Source organism: Xyrauchen texanus, chromosome 27, assembly GCF_025860055.1.
Source record: "Xyrauchen texanus isolate HMW12.3.18 chromosome 27, RBS_HiC_50CHRs, whole genome shotgun sequence".
In the NCBI taxonomy this organism is placed as follows: domain Eukaryota; kingdom Metazoa; phylum Chordata; class Actinopteri; order Cypriniformes; family Catostomidae; genus Xyrauchen; species Xyrauchen texanus.
The window spans coordinates 15,008,357-15,021,672 of record NC_068302.1 but is presented as its reverse complement, the minus strand read 5'-3'; the positions used below and the strand labels follow the sequence as shown (position 1 = coordinate 15,021,672).

The 13,316-nt window shown below is 36.2% G+C and overlaps 1 protein-coding gene across 4 annotated transcripts; it reads left to right on the top strand.

The window, feature by feature from the left end:
* The first annotated feature begins 1,559 nt into the window (after positions 1-1,559).
* On the top strand, positions 1,560-11,067 carry prkab1b (protein kinase, AMP-activated, beta 1 non-catalytic subunit, b). 4 transcript variants are annotated; one of them, XM_052094406.1, is made up of 8 exons: positions 1,560-1,678; positions 2,105-2,267; positions 5,353-5,501; positions 8,068-8,161; positions 8,271-8,385; positions 8,548-8,681; positions 10,393-10,461; positions 10,577-11,067. In XM_052094406.1, the coding sequence occupies exons 2-8, from the start codon at positions 2,118-2,120 to the stop codon at positions 10,652-10,654; spliced, it is 789 nt and encodes a 262-aa protein (XP_051950366.1). In that variant the 5' UTR covers positions 1,560-1,678; positions 2,105-2,117; the 3' UTR covers positions 10,655-11,067. The 4 variants fall into 4 exon arrangements, with proteins under 4 accessions (XP_051950366.1, XP_051950367.1, XP_051950365.1 ...); XM_052094407.1 differs by having other exon boundaries at positions 1,588-1,678; positions 2,102-2,267; XM_052094405.1 differs by having other exon boundaries at positions 1,591-1,678; positions 2,099-2,267.
* The last annotated feature ends 2,249 nt before the right edge of the window (positions 11,068-13,316 follow it).

Here is a 13,316-nt window from a genome sequence, read left to right as displayed (position 1 = left end):
TCAAGGATATTACTCTCTTTCTTAGTCTTTCAATCTCTTCCCCTGTCCTCGTCATTTAGTTAAATATAGCTAAATAATTCTCCAGACTTGGCAATCAGAGCAAGCAGCTACTGGCTCCAACTGAACATATGCAATGATATGCTAGTGGTGGTATTTTACTGTAAGGGTTTTCAGTGTATCTCATTTTATGGGTTATATTTACAGTAATCATTGTGTCACTACCATCCGTCTCACTTTAATTACTAACTAATGTTTTTTCAGGAGGAGCCACACTGGTTGTCCACATCGCTGCTGTTAACACCCATGTCTGTGTTTATTGAAGTGTAACTTGTCGCCAGCCATGTCATGACACTGGAAACTGGATAGCCGTGAGAATGTTGCAAGATTCTGAGTGACACACATTCTTTATTCAGTTCTTTTTTTTTTTTCACACATTTTAGAATAATAGTAAAGTCATCAAAACTATGGAATAAAAGAAATGGAAATATGGGAATTATGTTGTGACTAAACAAAATCCAAAATAAATCAAAACTGTTGTATTTTAGCATCTTCAAATTAGTCACCCTTTGCCTAGAATTTGCAGACATGTACTCTTGACATTTTCTCAACCAACTTCTTGAGGAATCACCCGGGGATTCATAGAGTTCCCATCTATGTTGGGCACTTATAGCCTGCTTTTTTTATTATTTGGTCCAAGTCATTTTTTTAAATAACATTTTAGTTTTATAATGAAATACATTAATATGGTGGCACAATTATATTATTGTCTACAAAACTAATTTCATACATTCAAGCATATGCCTTCAGATCAAACTATTTTTAAGATCATGCGAAACATTTCAGTCAAGTGTTTCAAAACTTTTGACCGGTAGTGTGTGTGTGTGTGTGTGTGTGTGTGTGTATACTCAAACACAGCTGGCTGACTCATCACAGAACACACCCTGTCCCCAAAATTTCAAAAGAAATATAATAATAATCATTCAAAAGAATGATTTTTATAATTATTAGTATATATAATACAAATTTATAATAATTGTATTATAAAATAATTTTAAATAATATTATTATTAATAATAATTATAAGTATTATTATTATTATTCATATAATTATTATTATATAATAAAATAAAATGAATATATTATTTTTGGATTATATTTTAATAATTATACCTATAATATAATTATATTATAAATATGATTATAATCATAATTAATATAATAATACTCATAATAATAATAATTATTATAGTAAACATTTTATTATAAAGATTACAAAAAATACTACATATTATTAGTAAATATTGTGTACATCCAAATATGAATAGACTATAGGTCTGTATAAAATAGTTATGAATTAATGTTTTATATTCTAATTTCATTTCAGTGCACATTATCTTTTCAGATATTTTATATTTATGATATGATATTATATAATGTCAAAATGCTTGTTTTGAATGTCCTAGTGATAACTAGATCAAATATATAGACAGTTATTCTATAACATTATCATTGTTTAAACGGCATGCATAGACTTGATGCATGGATGTGTTTTCCCTCGTCCTGAACAGCAGGCGGAAGAGGAGGTGTGCTTAACATTTAACCTTTTTTGCAAGACAATGTGAAAATGGCGTTATGAAAGGAAAGAACCACGACCAACGGGCAAACAAAGTTTTCAGAGGTAAGATATTTAATCATCAGGGAAATAACCTCTGTCCGACATGAAACGGAGATACACTGCAGTCGTTTATGTAGGCGAGACTTACACGCAGGGAAAAATTAAGATGTCAAAATATGTCCAAAACAACCTTTTACTTCCTGTGTCTTTATGAGTTCGCCTTCAAATGTAGAGTCAGCTATATTATTTACAATTAATACATCTGAATAAAAACTAGGTCGTTTAGGTGGCGTATTAGCTATCGGTGAATGTTTGCCAAAACATGATTGTCAAAAACGGAGAAAGGTCACTTCTTCTATCGTGTATACTGCCGTGTTTGCAAGTATTGCTGTTGTGTTTACAAGTAACGGCTGAAGACACATAGTCACTAATAAGAGGATTAATAAAAGAAGTCTCATTGAATTGCATGTAAATAATCATCAGCAGCAGCAGCAGCAGCAGCATGGGGAACACGAGCAGTGAGAGGAGCGGAGCGGCTCAAGGGGAGAAGGCGCAGAGACGGGAGAGCCGCGGCGCTAAAGATGGAGCTCGACCCAAAATACTGATGGACAGCGCGGAGGACGGGGACATATTTCAATCAGATGATGCAAAGGTGGTGAACTACAGTAAAGGTGGTGTGGTTACAAGCACGAAAGTAAAACAAGTTTTGGAAATTCTAGAAAAGTTTGGACATACCTGCTCATTATTTTTTACTAAATATTTCAAATTTTTTGAATATTATAAAAGACATAAAACAAGAAGTTAAGCCAAATGAACAGTATTTTTTGCATGTTTATTAACAACAAAAGTTACTGCATTGTCTTACAATGCAAGTGAATGGGGCCAGTTCATATACGTTAAAATACACCGTTTCAAAACAGTAGCTACAAAATGTAAACCGTATTCATGTTAAAATGAACTTAGTGTGGTTTACTGGTGTGATATAATCTGCATTTACCAGGTTACAGGGTTTACCAGTTTTGTGTCGTCATGACAACTAATTTGAAATATTGGGTATAACTTCACATGTTTAGTCAGTGATTTTATCACACTAAAATCCCTTTAACACTTATAATATTTTTATCTTGTGGCTATACATTTGAAACGGTGTGCATTTTAATGTTATAGACTGGTGCCATTCACTTCAATTGTAAATGCTTGACTGTAAATCTGACTATTTTATTTTTTGTAAATTAGGGATGAGATTTTTTTTGTGGTTATCAAATTAATTCTAGAAATGCTGTGGATCCATTTTAAATGTAATGAAACTGGAACATTCCTTTAAATAACACAAATGGAAGTGTGGGAATTATGGAGAGACCAAACCTGCTGATAAGACCAGCTTCAACCAGCCTTAGCCATTTGGCTGGTTTTGGTTGCCCAGCCTGATCATAGCTGGATAGGCTGGTTTTAGAGGGGTTTTTAATCTTTTTTTTTTAATTGGGTCTGGCTGGTCTTTGCTGGTCTTCCAGCCTGACCAGCTAAAAACCCCTCTAAATCCAGCCAACTGACCAGCCTGGCCTAACTGGGTGACCAGCTAAAACCAGCCAATCTGCTTAGTCTTGTATTAGCTGTTTATTTTTTTTGTTTTACCAGCAGTATGTAAGCAAATCTAAATAATCTTATATTTAAGGTTCCTTGAAGTTGCCTCCATTTGCCTAGATTACAGCTTCTCTGGGCTTCTCAACCAACTCAAGTTATTTAGTCCAAGTCATCCATTAAAAAAAAACATTTTAGTTGTATTAGGAAACAACAGCATGTGTGTCCAAACTTTTGACTCAAAGTACAGGTGAAACTCGAAAAATTAGAATATCGTGCAAAAGTTCATTAATTTCAGTAATTCAACTTAAAAGGGGAAACTAATATATTATATAGACTCATTACAAGCAAAGTAAGATATTTCAAGCCTTTATTTGATATAATTTTGATGATTATGGCTTACAGCTTATGAAAACCCCAAATTCAGAATCTCAGAAAATTAGAATATTACATGAAATCAATAAAAAAAGGATTTTAAATACAGAAATGTCGGCCCTCTGAAAAGTATAATCATGCATATGTACTCAGTACTTGGTTTGGGCCCCTTTTGCATTAATTACTGCCTCAATGCGCGTGACATGGATGCTATCAGCCTGTGGCACTGCTGAGGTGTTATGGAAGACCAAGATGCTTCAATAGCGGCCTTCAGCTCTTCTGCATTGTTTGGTCTCATGTCTCTCATCTTTCTCTTGGCAATGCCCCATAGATTCTCTATGGGGTTCAGGTCAGGCGAGTTTGCTGGCCAATCAAGCACAGTGATACCATGGTCATTGAACCAGGTTTTGGTACTTTTGGCAGTGTGGGCAGGTGCCAAGTCCTGCTGGAAAATGAAGTCAGCATCTCCATAAAGCTTGTCTGCTGAAGGAAGCATGAAGTGCTCTAAAATGTCCGGTAGACGGCTGCGTTGACTCTGGACTTAATAAAGCACAGTGGACCAACACCAGCCGATGACATGGCTCCCCAAACCAACACAGACTGTGGAAACTTCACACTGGACTTCAAGCATCTTGGATTATGTGCCTCTCCATTCTTCCTCCAGACTCTGGGACCTTGGTTTCCAAATGAGATGCAAAATTTGCTCTCATCAGAAAAGAGGACTTTGGACCACTGAGCAACAGACCAGTTCTTTTTTTCTTTAGCCCAGGTAAGACGTTTGACATTTGAAGCCCATGTCCAGGACCCGTCTGTGTGTGGTGGCTCTTGATGCAGTAACTCCAGCCTCAGTCCACTCCTTGTGAAGCTCCCCACACATTTGAATGGCCTTTTCCTGATAATCCTCTCCAGGCTACGGTCATCCCTGCTGCTTGTGCAACTTTTTCTTCCACACTTTTCCCTTCCACTTAACTTTCTATTAATGTGCTTTGATACAGCACTTTGAGAACATCCAACTTCTTTTGCAATTACCTTTTGAGGCTTTCCCTCCTTGTGGAGGGTGTCAATGATGGTTTTCTGCACAACTGTCAGGTCAGCAGTCTTCCCCATGATTGTGAATTCAACTGAACCAGACTGAGAGACCATTTAAAGGCTCAGGAACCCTTTGCAGGTGTTTAGCTGATTAGAGTGTGACACTTTGAGCCTACAATACTGAACCTTTTCACAATATTCTAATTTTCTGAGATTCTGAATTTGGGGTTTTCATAAGCTGTAAGCCATAATCATCAAAATTATATCAAATAAAGGCTGGAAATATCTTACTTTGCTTGTAATGAGTCTATATAATATATTAGTTTCACCTTTTAAGTTGAATTACTGAAATTAATGAACTTTTGCACGATATTCTAATTTTTCGAGTTTCACCTGTATATGTTCCATCGTAGTAGAGTAATAAGTTAGGATGCTTGTTATTTATAAGATTTGTTCTTGACATGTTTACTGCTGAGTGTGTGTGTATGTATGTATGTGTGTGTGTGTGTGTGTGTGTGTGTGTGTATATATATATATATATATAAATTATTATTATAAAAAATGTTTAAGGATTTAATATGTAAGGATGTTAATATCAATTACTATTTCATCAGGCCATTAAGTCATCAGGTCTTAAGCTAATTATTGCTAGCTGATGTCTGTTCTGTCTTTTGCATACTGTCAATGTGTTTATTGGTATGATGTCTCGCACCTCTGACTGCTGTGCACACCTCCTCCATCTTTCCTCTTTCCAGGAGTTTCTAGCCTGGCAACAAGATCAGGAATCAGATTGTAAAGCTTCACAAGAGGAAAGGCCCACTGTGTTCCGCTATAACGGTCCAGGGAAAGAGATCTACTTGTCTGGCTCATTTAATAACTGGACCAAAATCCCCTTGAATAAGAGGTGAGTCCTGACAGACAGTAGTAGATCATTAGGATAACATGGAAGGTGGTGTTAATACAAGAAATGCATTAGGGTAATTCTAACCCTGAGTAAATGTAATCCTTCTTTCAAAATTACAAGTGTGAAATGTTACTTAATTCAGGGTACAGCATATTATTAAAAGCCCTTAGTCCTAAAAGCCCCTAGTGTTTTGACAGCAAGAGTGTTGAATTATCCATCTCTGCAGATCTAACACTGCTCTCTTGGCTGCGAAAAACTCATTTAATTCATTAAAGGAATGTTATGGGTTCAATACCAATTAAGCTCAATCAGCAGCATTTGTGGTTTAATTTTTGTTACCACAAAAAATTATTTTGACTCTTTCTTCCTCATTAATTAAAAATAAAATAAAAAGCAATTGCTATGGAAGTGAATGATGCCAGTCTGTAAACTTGAAAATAAACACTCTCTCAAAATGTTAGTCATAAGACATTCAAATTATACATTTTAACATGATTTCATTTTACCTGCGTTATGGTGTTTGTGACTGGCGTTACATTGTAAAAACACCATTCATTAATGTGTAAATCTTTTTAAATTGGCTCCAAACTACTGAATGCACTTTTAAAGATAGTGGGCTACTTCCCATGTGTTTACATATACAACACTACAGTAGGTGTGCAATTTAATGTGAACAAATAATATAGCCATATGTTACACTTAAAAACTTTTAAGTGCCCTAAATGTACACAACGAAATCAAAATTTGCCTTTACTGGAAATGACTGGATAGATGAAAGGGAAAGCAGTAGATATCCTGGTGACATCACACCATACACAATACACATGGAAACTGAAAAAGAGCAGCTTTTTGTGACCATCTTTCACTGCTATTATCATGAGTAGGAAAAGCTAGGTCACGTATGTACTTGTACAGAGCCATGTAAATACAGTCTAAGAATGGCATCTCTTCTGCAGCTGTGCTTAAAGGTGCAATATGTAACAATTTTATTGTAATATTTGCCTTTTTTTGCCAATGTGTGAACGGCTTGTAATACAAAAATGAGCCCTTCCCAGACTTCCTAGGTTGCCTATTAAAGCCTGTAGACTGATTTTCATGCAAAGAGAGTGGGTAATGTTTGCTGGGAAAATCCAAAGGATGTGACATTTATCTGCACTCCCGAGAGCCTCAGTGCTTCTCTTCCGCTATTCAACAGCAACAACAAACAGTCTGCAACACTAGGTAACGTTATCTTAGAGATGAAATCCAGCAAACGTCCGGCTCCCAGCACAACACCGACTCCTACACAAACCCAGAGTAAATCCAAAAATAAAATGTATCTATTTATCTAAATCCCGTCTGGGTAAGCGGGAATGTGATCGTGGTTGAGCGAAAACTAGAGTGAACATCTGCAGGCCATTTGATTCCTGGAGGGACCTTCGTTTGATTTTGGGGATCAAAACCGACCTTGAATTGGTGTTCTTCTTATTGGACAGGTAAATTTACATAACAGCAAAGCATGTGAAATATAGTGCATAAGGATTGATCTGTGTCATTTTAGCTAACTTGATCTTGCCTGCTAATGGTGGCAAATTGCAAGCTACATTGCTTCATAACTTTCAAATAATTTAAGCAATCTTCTCTTTACACTAAAATTCAGGTTAATGTTAATCTGTAATATTCAACAAGGTAATCTACAATAACACATGAAATTAATGCTAGACAATGTTCAAGATAATGCAAAAAGCTCCATTCATTAGTGTACCATAACTTGAAAATATAAACAATCTATTATTATAAAACAATAGTGCATCAATATATCAAAATGTCAGATGTGACAGTTCAATAATAAATTGTGTCAACATATTTATTATGTACAGTTTATTTTATAAACAGCTACTGTCATCATCCACCCAATTTAGCTAACAGCTATTGATAAAGCTGGCTAGTTATCTAACGCAGACATAGGCTATCGTATAAATGCAGTCAATGTATCATGCAAAGAAAAGTGATTACATCAAACTAAAGTCTTGCATAGTCAGACTCAGACCTATATCCACACTTTGTTTTAGCACTGTGCCAGCACCGGAGAGTCAAATATAATATACAGGCTCAAAGTTTGTAGTGAAACAATCATAACTGTAATTTTATTTATGCTACATCATCTGTCAGCGTGATGCTGGTGAATCACGTTCAGTCTCTTTGTACGTCACGTCATTGTTTTGGCCAATGCTCGCGTCCCTACAGCGTTTGTGCATGAGCGCGAACAACAGGAAGCTGGCTGCAGTTCACTTAACGGCCACGTGTGTCATTAATAACAAGGGGTTTCTGAATCTTACATACTGCACCTTTAAGTTGATGCACTTTTCATGTGGGCCAACTTATTTTAAACCAGAAAGTCATTAAATGAGTTTTCATTTGTAGAGATTTGTTTTACAAGTATTCACTTTATGAACCAATGTCCAGGAAAGAATTGTGATTGTTCTTATTCAACCTTGTCATCTCATAGTATCACTTTTTATGATTGTCGAATCTCTTTTTCTGTCTTGCTTTCCCTCACTGTTTTTCTCTCTGTATCTTTTTCCAGTCATAATAATTTTGTGGCAATAATTGACCTGCCAGAGGGAGAGCACCAGTATAAGTACTACGTAGACGGACACTGGACATTAGATCCCAAGGAGGTGTTTTTTTTTTTTTTTTGTAATTTACCAAGGTCACACTGTATTATACAACAACACATTTGAAAGCTTTAATCTGACTTTTAAGTTTCATTATGGTATTCTTTTCCAGCCTGTTGTGACCAACAAGTCAGGTGTCGTGAATAATGTAATTAAAGTGAGGAAAACTGACTTTGAGGTATTCGACGCACTGAAGACCGACTCAGAAAAATGTGCAGACATGTCAGGTAATCAATGTCAATATACTGTACATTTTTCTATCTATCTATCTATCTATATAAATATAAATAATCAATGTATATATAAATAATCAATGTATACAAAGATCTTCACTGGGAAGCACTGAAAATAAGATATTGGTTGTAATCCAATACACTTTGCGCTGTCAGACTTGTCCAGCTCCCCTCCTGGACCGTACCACCAGGATTCCTACACAATCAAATCAGAGGACAAACTGCGCTCTCCTCCCATCCTTCCACCACACCTGCTGCAGGTGCTCCTCAACAAAGATACTGGAATCTCTGTAAGTAATCCTCTGAAGTTATTTTCCTGAACATATGTTAAACTGTTGTGGCATTCTTACACAGATTACAAGTCTGCAAAGGACTTATTTTTTCATCCCGTTCCAACAAGATTCATTCCACTTCTGGAGTGCTACCACAGAATTATACTCCCATGTCCAAATGGTTTCCACCCTCTCCCATTCAATTTATCGCATTTTATCGAACATAATGGGGATTTGTCAATTTTTGTGATCATACAAAAGGTCTAAAGAGACATATTTACATATACGTAATTGATGTCGGCCAGTCAGACACATTGCACACCAAAACACATATGCAAACAGATGAAAACATCAGCCATAAAGACGGTTGTAGCCTGTTCAGAGTATTTTGTCTATATAAATGATTTAAAGGGATAGTTAACCAAAAAAATGACAGTTCTCTCATTACACGCTATCCCAGATGTGTATGACTTTCTTTCTTCTGCAGAACACATAGATTATTAGAAGAAAATCTCAGTTCTGTAACTCCATACAATGCAAGTTGAATGGTGGCCAGAACTTTGAAGGTCCAAAAAGCAGTGAAGGTCCAGAGGTTAACTATAAATCTTCAGAAGCGATATGATAGGTGTGGGTGAGACTATCAATCTCCACTTTCACTTTCTTTTGTTTTTGGCAATTTGCATTCTTCTTGCATATCACCACCTACTGGATATGGAGGAGAATTTATTGCAAACAAAGGACTTAAATATTGATCTGTTTCTCATCCACACCTATCAAAGTATCAAGTTTCTGAAGATATAGATTTAAACACTGGAGTTGTGTGGATTACTTTTATGCTGCCTTTATAAGCTTTTTTGACCTTCAAAGTTCTGGCCACCATTCACTTGTATTGTATGGACCTACAGAGCTGAAATATTCATCTAAAATCTTTGTGTTCAGCAGACGAAAAAAAGTCATATACATCTGGCATGGCATGAGGTTGAGTAAATGATGAGAGAAGTTTTTGTGTGAACTATCACTTTAATGCAACCTGTTTAAATATTATGTCCACCATAACATTACTGTGCCAAAAAACATAATAACTCTAATACCGCTTTCACATGCAAATCCTTGCGCTTGCCACCAGCAGAATTTGTATATTTGACAGTGATTTGAGGGAAGGTGGATTCTTCATCACCGCCTAAATATAGTGTTGCAGTTACCAGTTGTCGTAAGATTAAATGTTCCATTTTGCTTTTAAAGAGATAAGAAAAGCTTGTGGTTGAAAATGATTTAGTGTGAGCAGCTTTAAGCCACATTCACACTGCCAACAGCTCGCAACAACAACAACATTAGCATCATGACCTGATGTCATTAATTTTCAACGAGAGCTGGAGACTTGGGGTGAAATAAGTGATAGCTGCCATTGGCAACTTGATGTGGGCATGTCCAGCAGCACAAAAATGTTGAGAAAAGTTTAACTTTATGCAAATGCAGAGTGACATTATAGGGATAAGGTGGACCTCATTTGCAAGCAAACGTTTCCTCTCCAGAATATTCATTTTTATCAGCTCACTGTCAACATGGTATTGACATTCATTTCTTTTACTAGGGCATCCAGAATTACGAACACTTACAAGTGACTGTCACTACATGGCGTCAGTTAATGAGGTGGTCAAAGTCGCTCGCAGTCTGAATGGCTATAGAGAGCAATGACTTTCACTAATGTGTATGTGTGTGTTTTTAACAGTGTGATCCCACTCTGCTGCCTGAACCAAACCATGTGATGCTCAACCACCTGTACGCTCTGTCCATTAAGGTTCAGTAGCTTTTTTAACTTTAAGAAGTGAATTCTGTAATTAAAGATTATTTTGAATCCTATAGAAATGACCAGTATATTTCAGTTACTGTGCATCTATTTGCTCTCCTAACAGGATGGCGTGATGGTCCTCAGTGCAACACATCGCTTCAAAAAGAAGTATGTGACCACACTGCTATACAAGCCTATATGATCACAATCAGCCTGTGTGAACTCCAAAACGATTCTCTCCAGTTTCTGTCTGATACAGTCTTGTACTGCAAAATGTTACCCATCAAGGGAAGGGACCATACATGTTGAAACTCGTATGTGTCTGTCTGTGTGTCCGTGTCCCTAAATGTCAGGAAGGATGTAAAACGGAATCATGATATCTTCAAAGTTTGCACAACAGTATGATTTGATATACACAGTATATAATTTCTTCTTATGAAGCTTACATTTTTAGGCTTTCCAATATATACTTCAGCTGCATTTTTGGTCATAATTGTGCCTTGGCTGGATTTTTCTTTTGCTTGTACTTAATTGATTATTGAAAATTTCCTGCATATGAAAAGGTGAGAGAAAATAATTAAGGAATGGTCCAATTTTACAAATAAAATGCACTTACAGACATCCCGGTTTGAGCTCTTATTTGTGTATAGTTTAACTACATGAAACATTCACACAGTAAAACATTTAACAACAAATTCAGTAGGTTTCTGAAATCAGTAAGTTTGTTATCATTACAAAGTTATGGATTACAACTGGTAAAGCAGTGGGCACTAAAAATTGTGGGTGTGATGTGATACCAGCAGGTGACAATGCCCTCCTGAGCTAAATTATATAATGGTGGCTATGATGTCTTTCACCACAAGGCTGAGTTATTTTAAGCAAAGCCAAATCACAGGGGAGAGAAACCACTTGGTGCATGGGTGAAAAACTTCACATGGGACAGTTCTTTCAAAATGTTTCTGCTAAAATACTGAACACACATTCAGACACATGACAAAAGAGACTATAATGTATATTTGTAGCAATATTTCATATACTAAAATACTATTTTAAGCATTTCCAAGCTTGCTGAAGCTTTTATTTAGAGTTTATGTAAGGGCCATGCTCTCAGCCGACAGTGCACCGTAGGGTCAAGGTGTAATAGTTCGCTGCAGAGCATTGAAATGCAACTCAGTCTTACTCACATACAGCAGCCTGACATGCATCATTCGACAGATGCCCTATCAAAGGTAGTATGAGCTAATATGACAAGATATCAGAACATTTTGATATTATGATATTACCTGAATGGTTATATTCAGATTGGCATGTGGCACCACTCCACCATGGGTGGCACAGTCACAATAACAGCGAAGTATGTGGTTTCAGAAACATGGGTGCATTTCCCATGGGGTTCGCTGTCCTTTTCTGCATGTCGCGGCACCGTATTGTTGTCTTTTATGCATAACACAGCGGCTCATTCGGCACATTTCATGTACGACCCACCGACCTACTCCGTTCTCCCGATGGCCAATCTGCCCTTGATCGGCCCCGAATTGCGTTGGCCCACCGGGAAAATGCCTGGTATGTCAGATTACCAATCCAGCCATGCTCTGGTGATATCAGTACCTTTTAAAAACTGTTTTATTCTACATGGAGAGGGTCCCCTTATGGGGGCTGCCATGTTAGAATCACATGACCAGACGAATACTACGTGCTTAATCTCAGTAACCGCCCTGCTATTAGATTCTATCACTCCGGGATTAAATTAATCATGACTGGCTGTGAATTGTGTATTTCTACAATGGCATCGATAACTGAAATATATAACATTTTAAATAATGCTGCATGCAAGCTGCTTTCTTGTAAGGCCAAGATGACATATTCAAAAAATTGCTGTGTGAACCTTTGAGTGAAACAAAATTACATCAAATTTAATTGAGTAATTCAATATTAAATTAAGTAATATATTAAATAAAAAAAAAAACGTAATATTTTACGTTTTATTAATTAAATGTAGCTAAAGATTACAGAAATCAATTGAATGGAATTTTGTTATAAAATTGAAATGCATAAATCTTAAAAGGCTAAAATGTTGACATTTACCAAATTTGACATTTGACTTGTTGGAAACGTACAAATTTGGTTGGATTATTTAATTATTTGGAATGCCTTTGATTTGTTAACAGTAAGAAATACAAATAAATCTGCATTTAGTTTATGACTATATGACTCTTGTAGCCTCGATGTATGTTCCCTTCATAGCAAGGAAAGGCTATGAAATGTTTTTAGCCTTCTTTAAATCGATTATATATATATATATATATATATATATATATATATATATATATATATATATATACTGGCCGATTAATCAGTTATCTGCCTTTCCACCACCTATTGTATCAGCAAAATCCATCGGTCGACCGCTACTACATGTGTTCATCTTCCCAAACTGCCACACCACTCCACCATGGGTGGCACAGTCACAATTTTAAAGTTTGGTTGGATCATTTTGCTCTTTCTAATGTCATTGTTTTTATTTGTATATAATAAAAAGTATAAAATAAATAGTTTGTGAATTAAACATTTTACAAATATTTCTTTGTGTCCATCGCTCTTACTTGCAATACAATCTTTACAATATCACACTTACTATTTCTCTCACACACTATGAATGGATCTTTATACATGAAAATAAACTGCCTTTATTGTATATTGCAGGAAGGGGGTCCCTTGCAAGGGGATGATATTATGCAGTTCAGATCTAGGCTTTGTGCAGGCCAGTCAAGTTCTTCCAAACCAGACAAAGTAAATAATTTATTTATGGACCTAACTTTGTGCACAGGGGAATTGTCATGCTGAAACAGAAAATGGCCCTGCCC

What these genes read in the sequence shown, in the direction of transcription:
- prkab1b (XM_052094406.1), top strand. Translation starts at nt 2,118, where the DNA reads ATGGGGAACACGAGCAGTGAGAGGAGCGGAGCGGCTCAAGGGGAGAAG. An exon ending in TTCAATCAGATGATGCAAAG is followed by an intron (nt 2,268 to 5,352) that starts GTGGTGAACTAC and finishes TCCTCTTTCCAG; the next exon opens with GAGTTTCTAGCCTGGCAACA. An exon ending in AAAATCCCCTTGAATAAGAG is followed by an intron (nt 5,502 to 8,067) that starts GTGAGTCCTGAC and finishes ATCTTTTTCCAG; the next exon opens with TCATAATAATTTTGTGGCAA.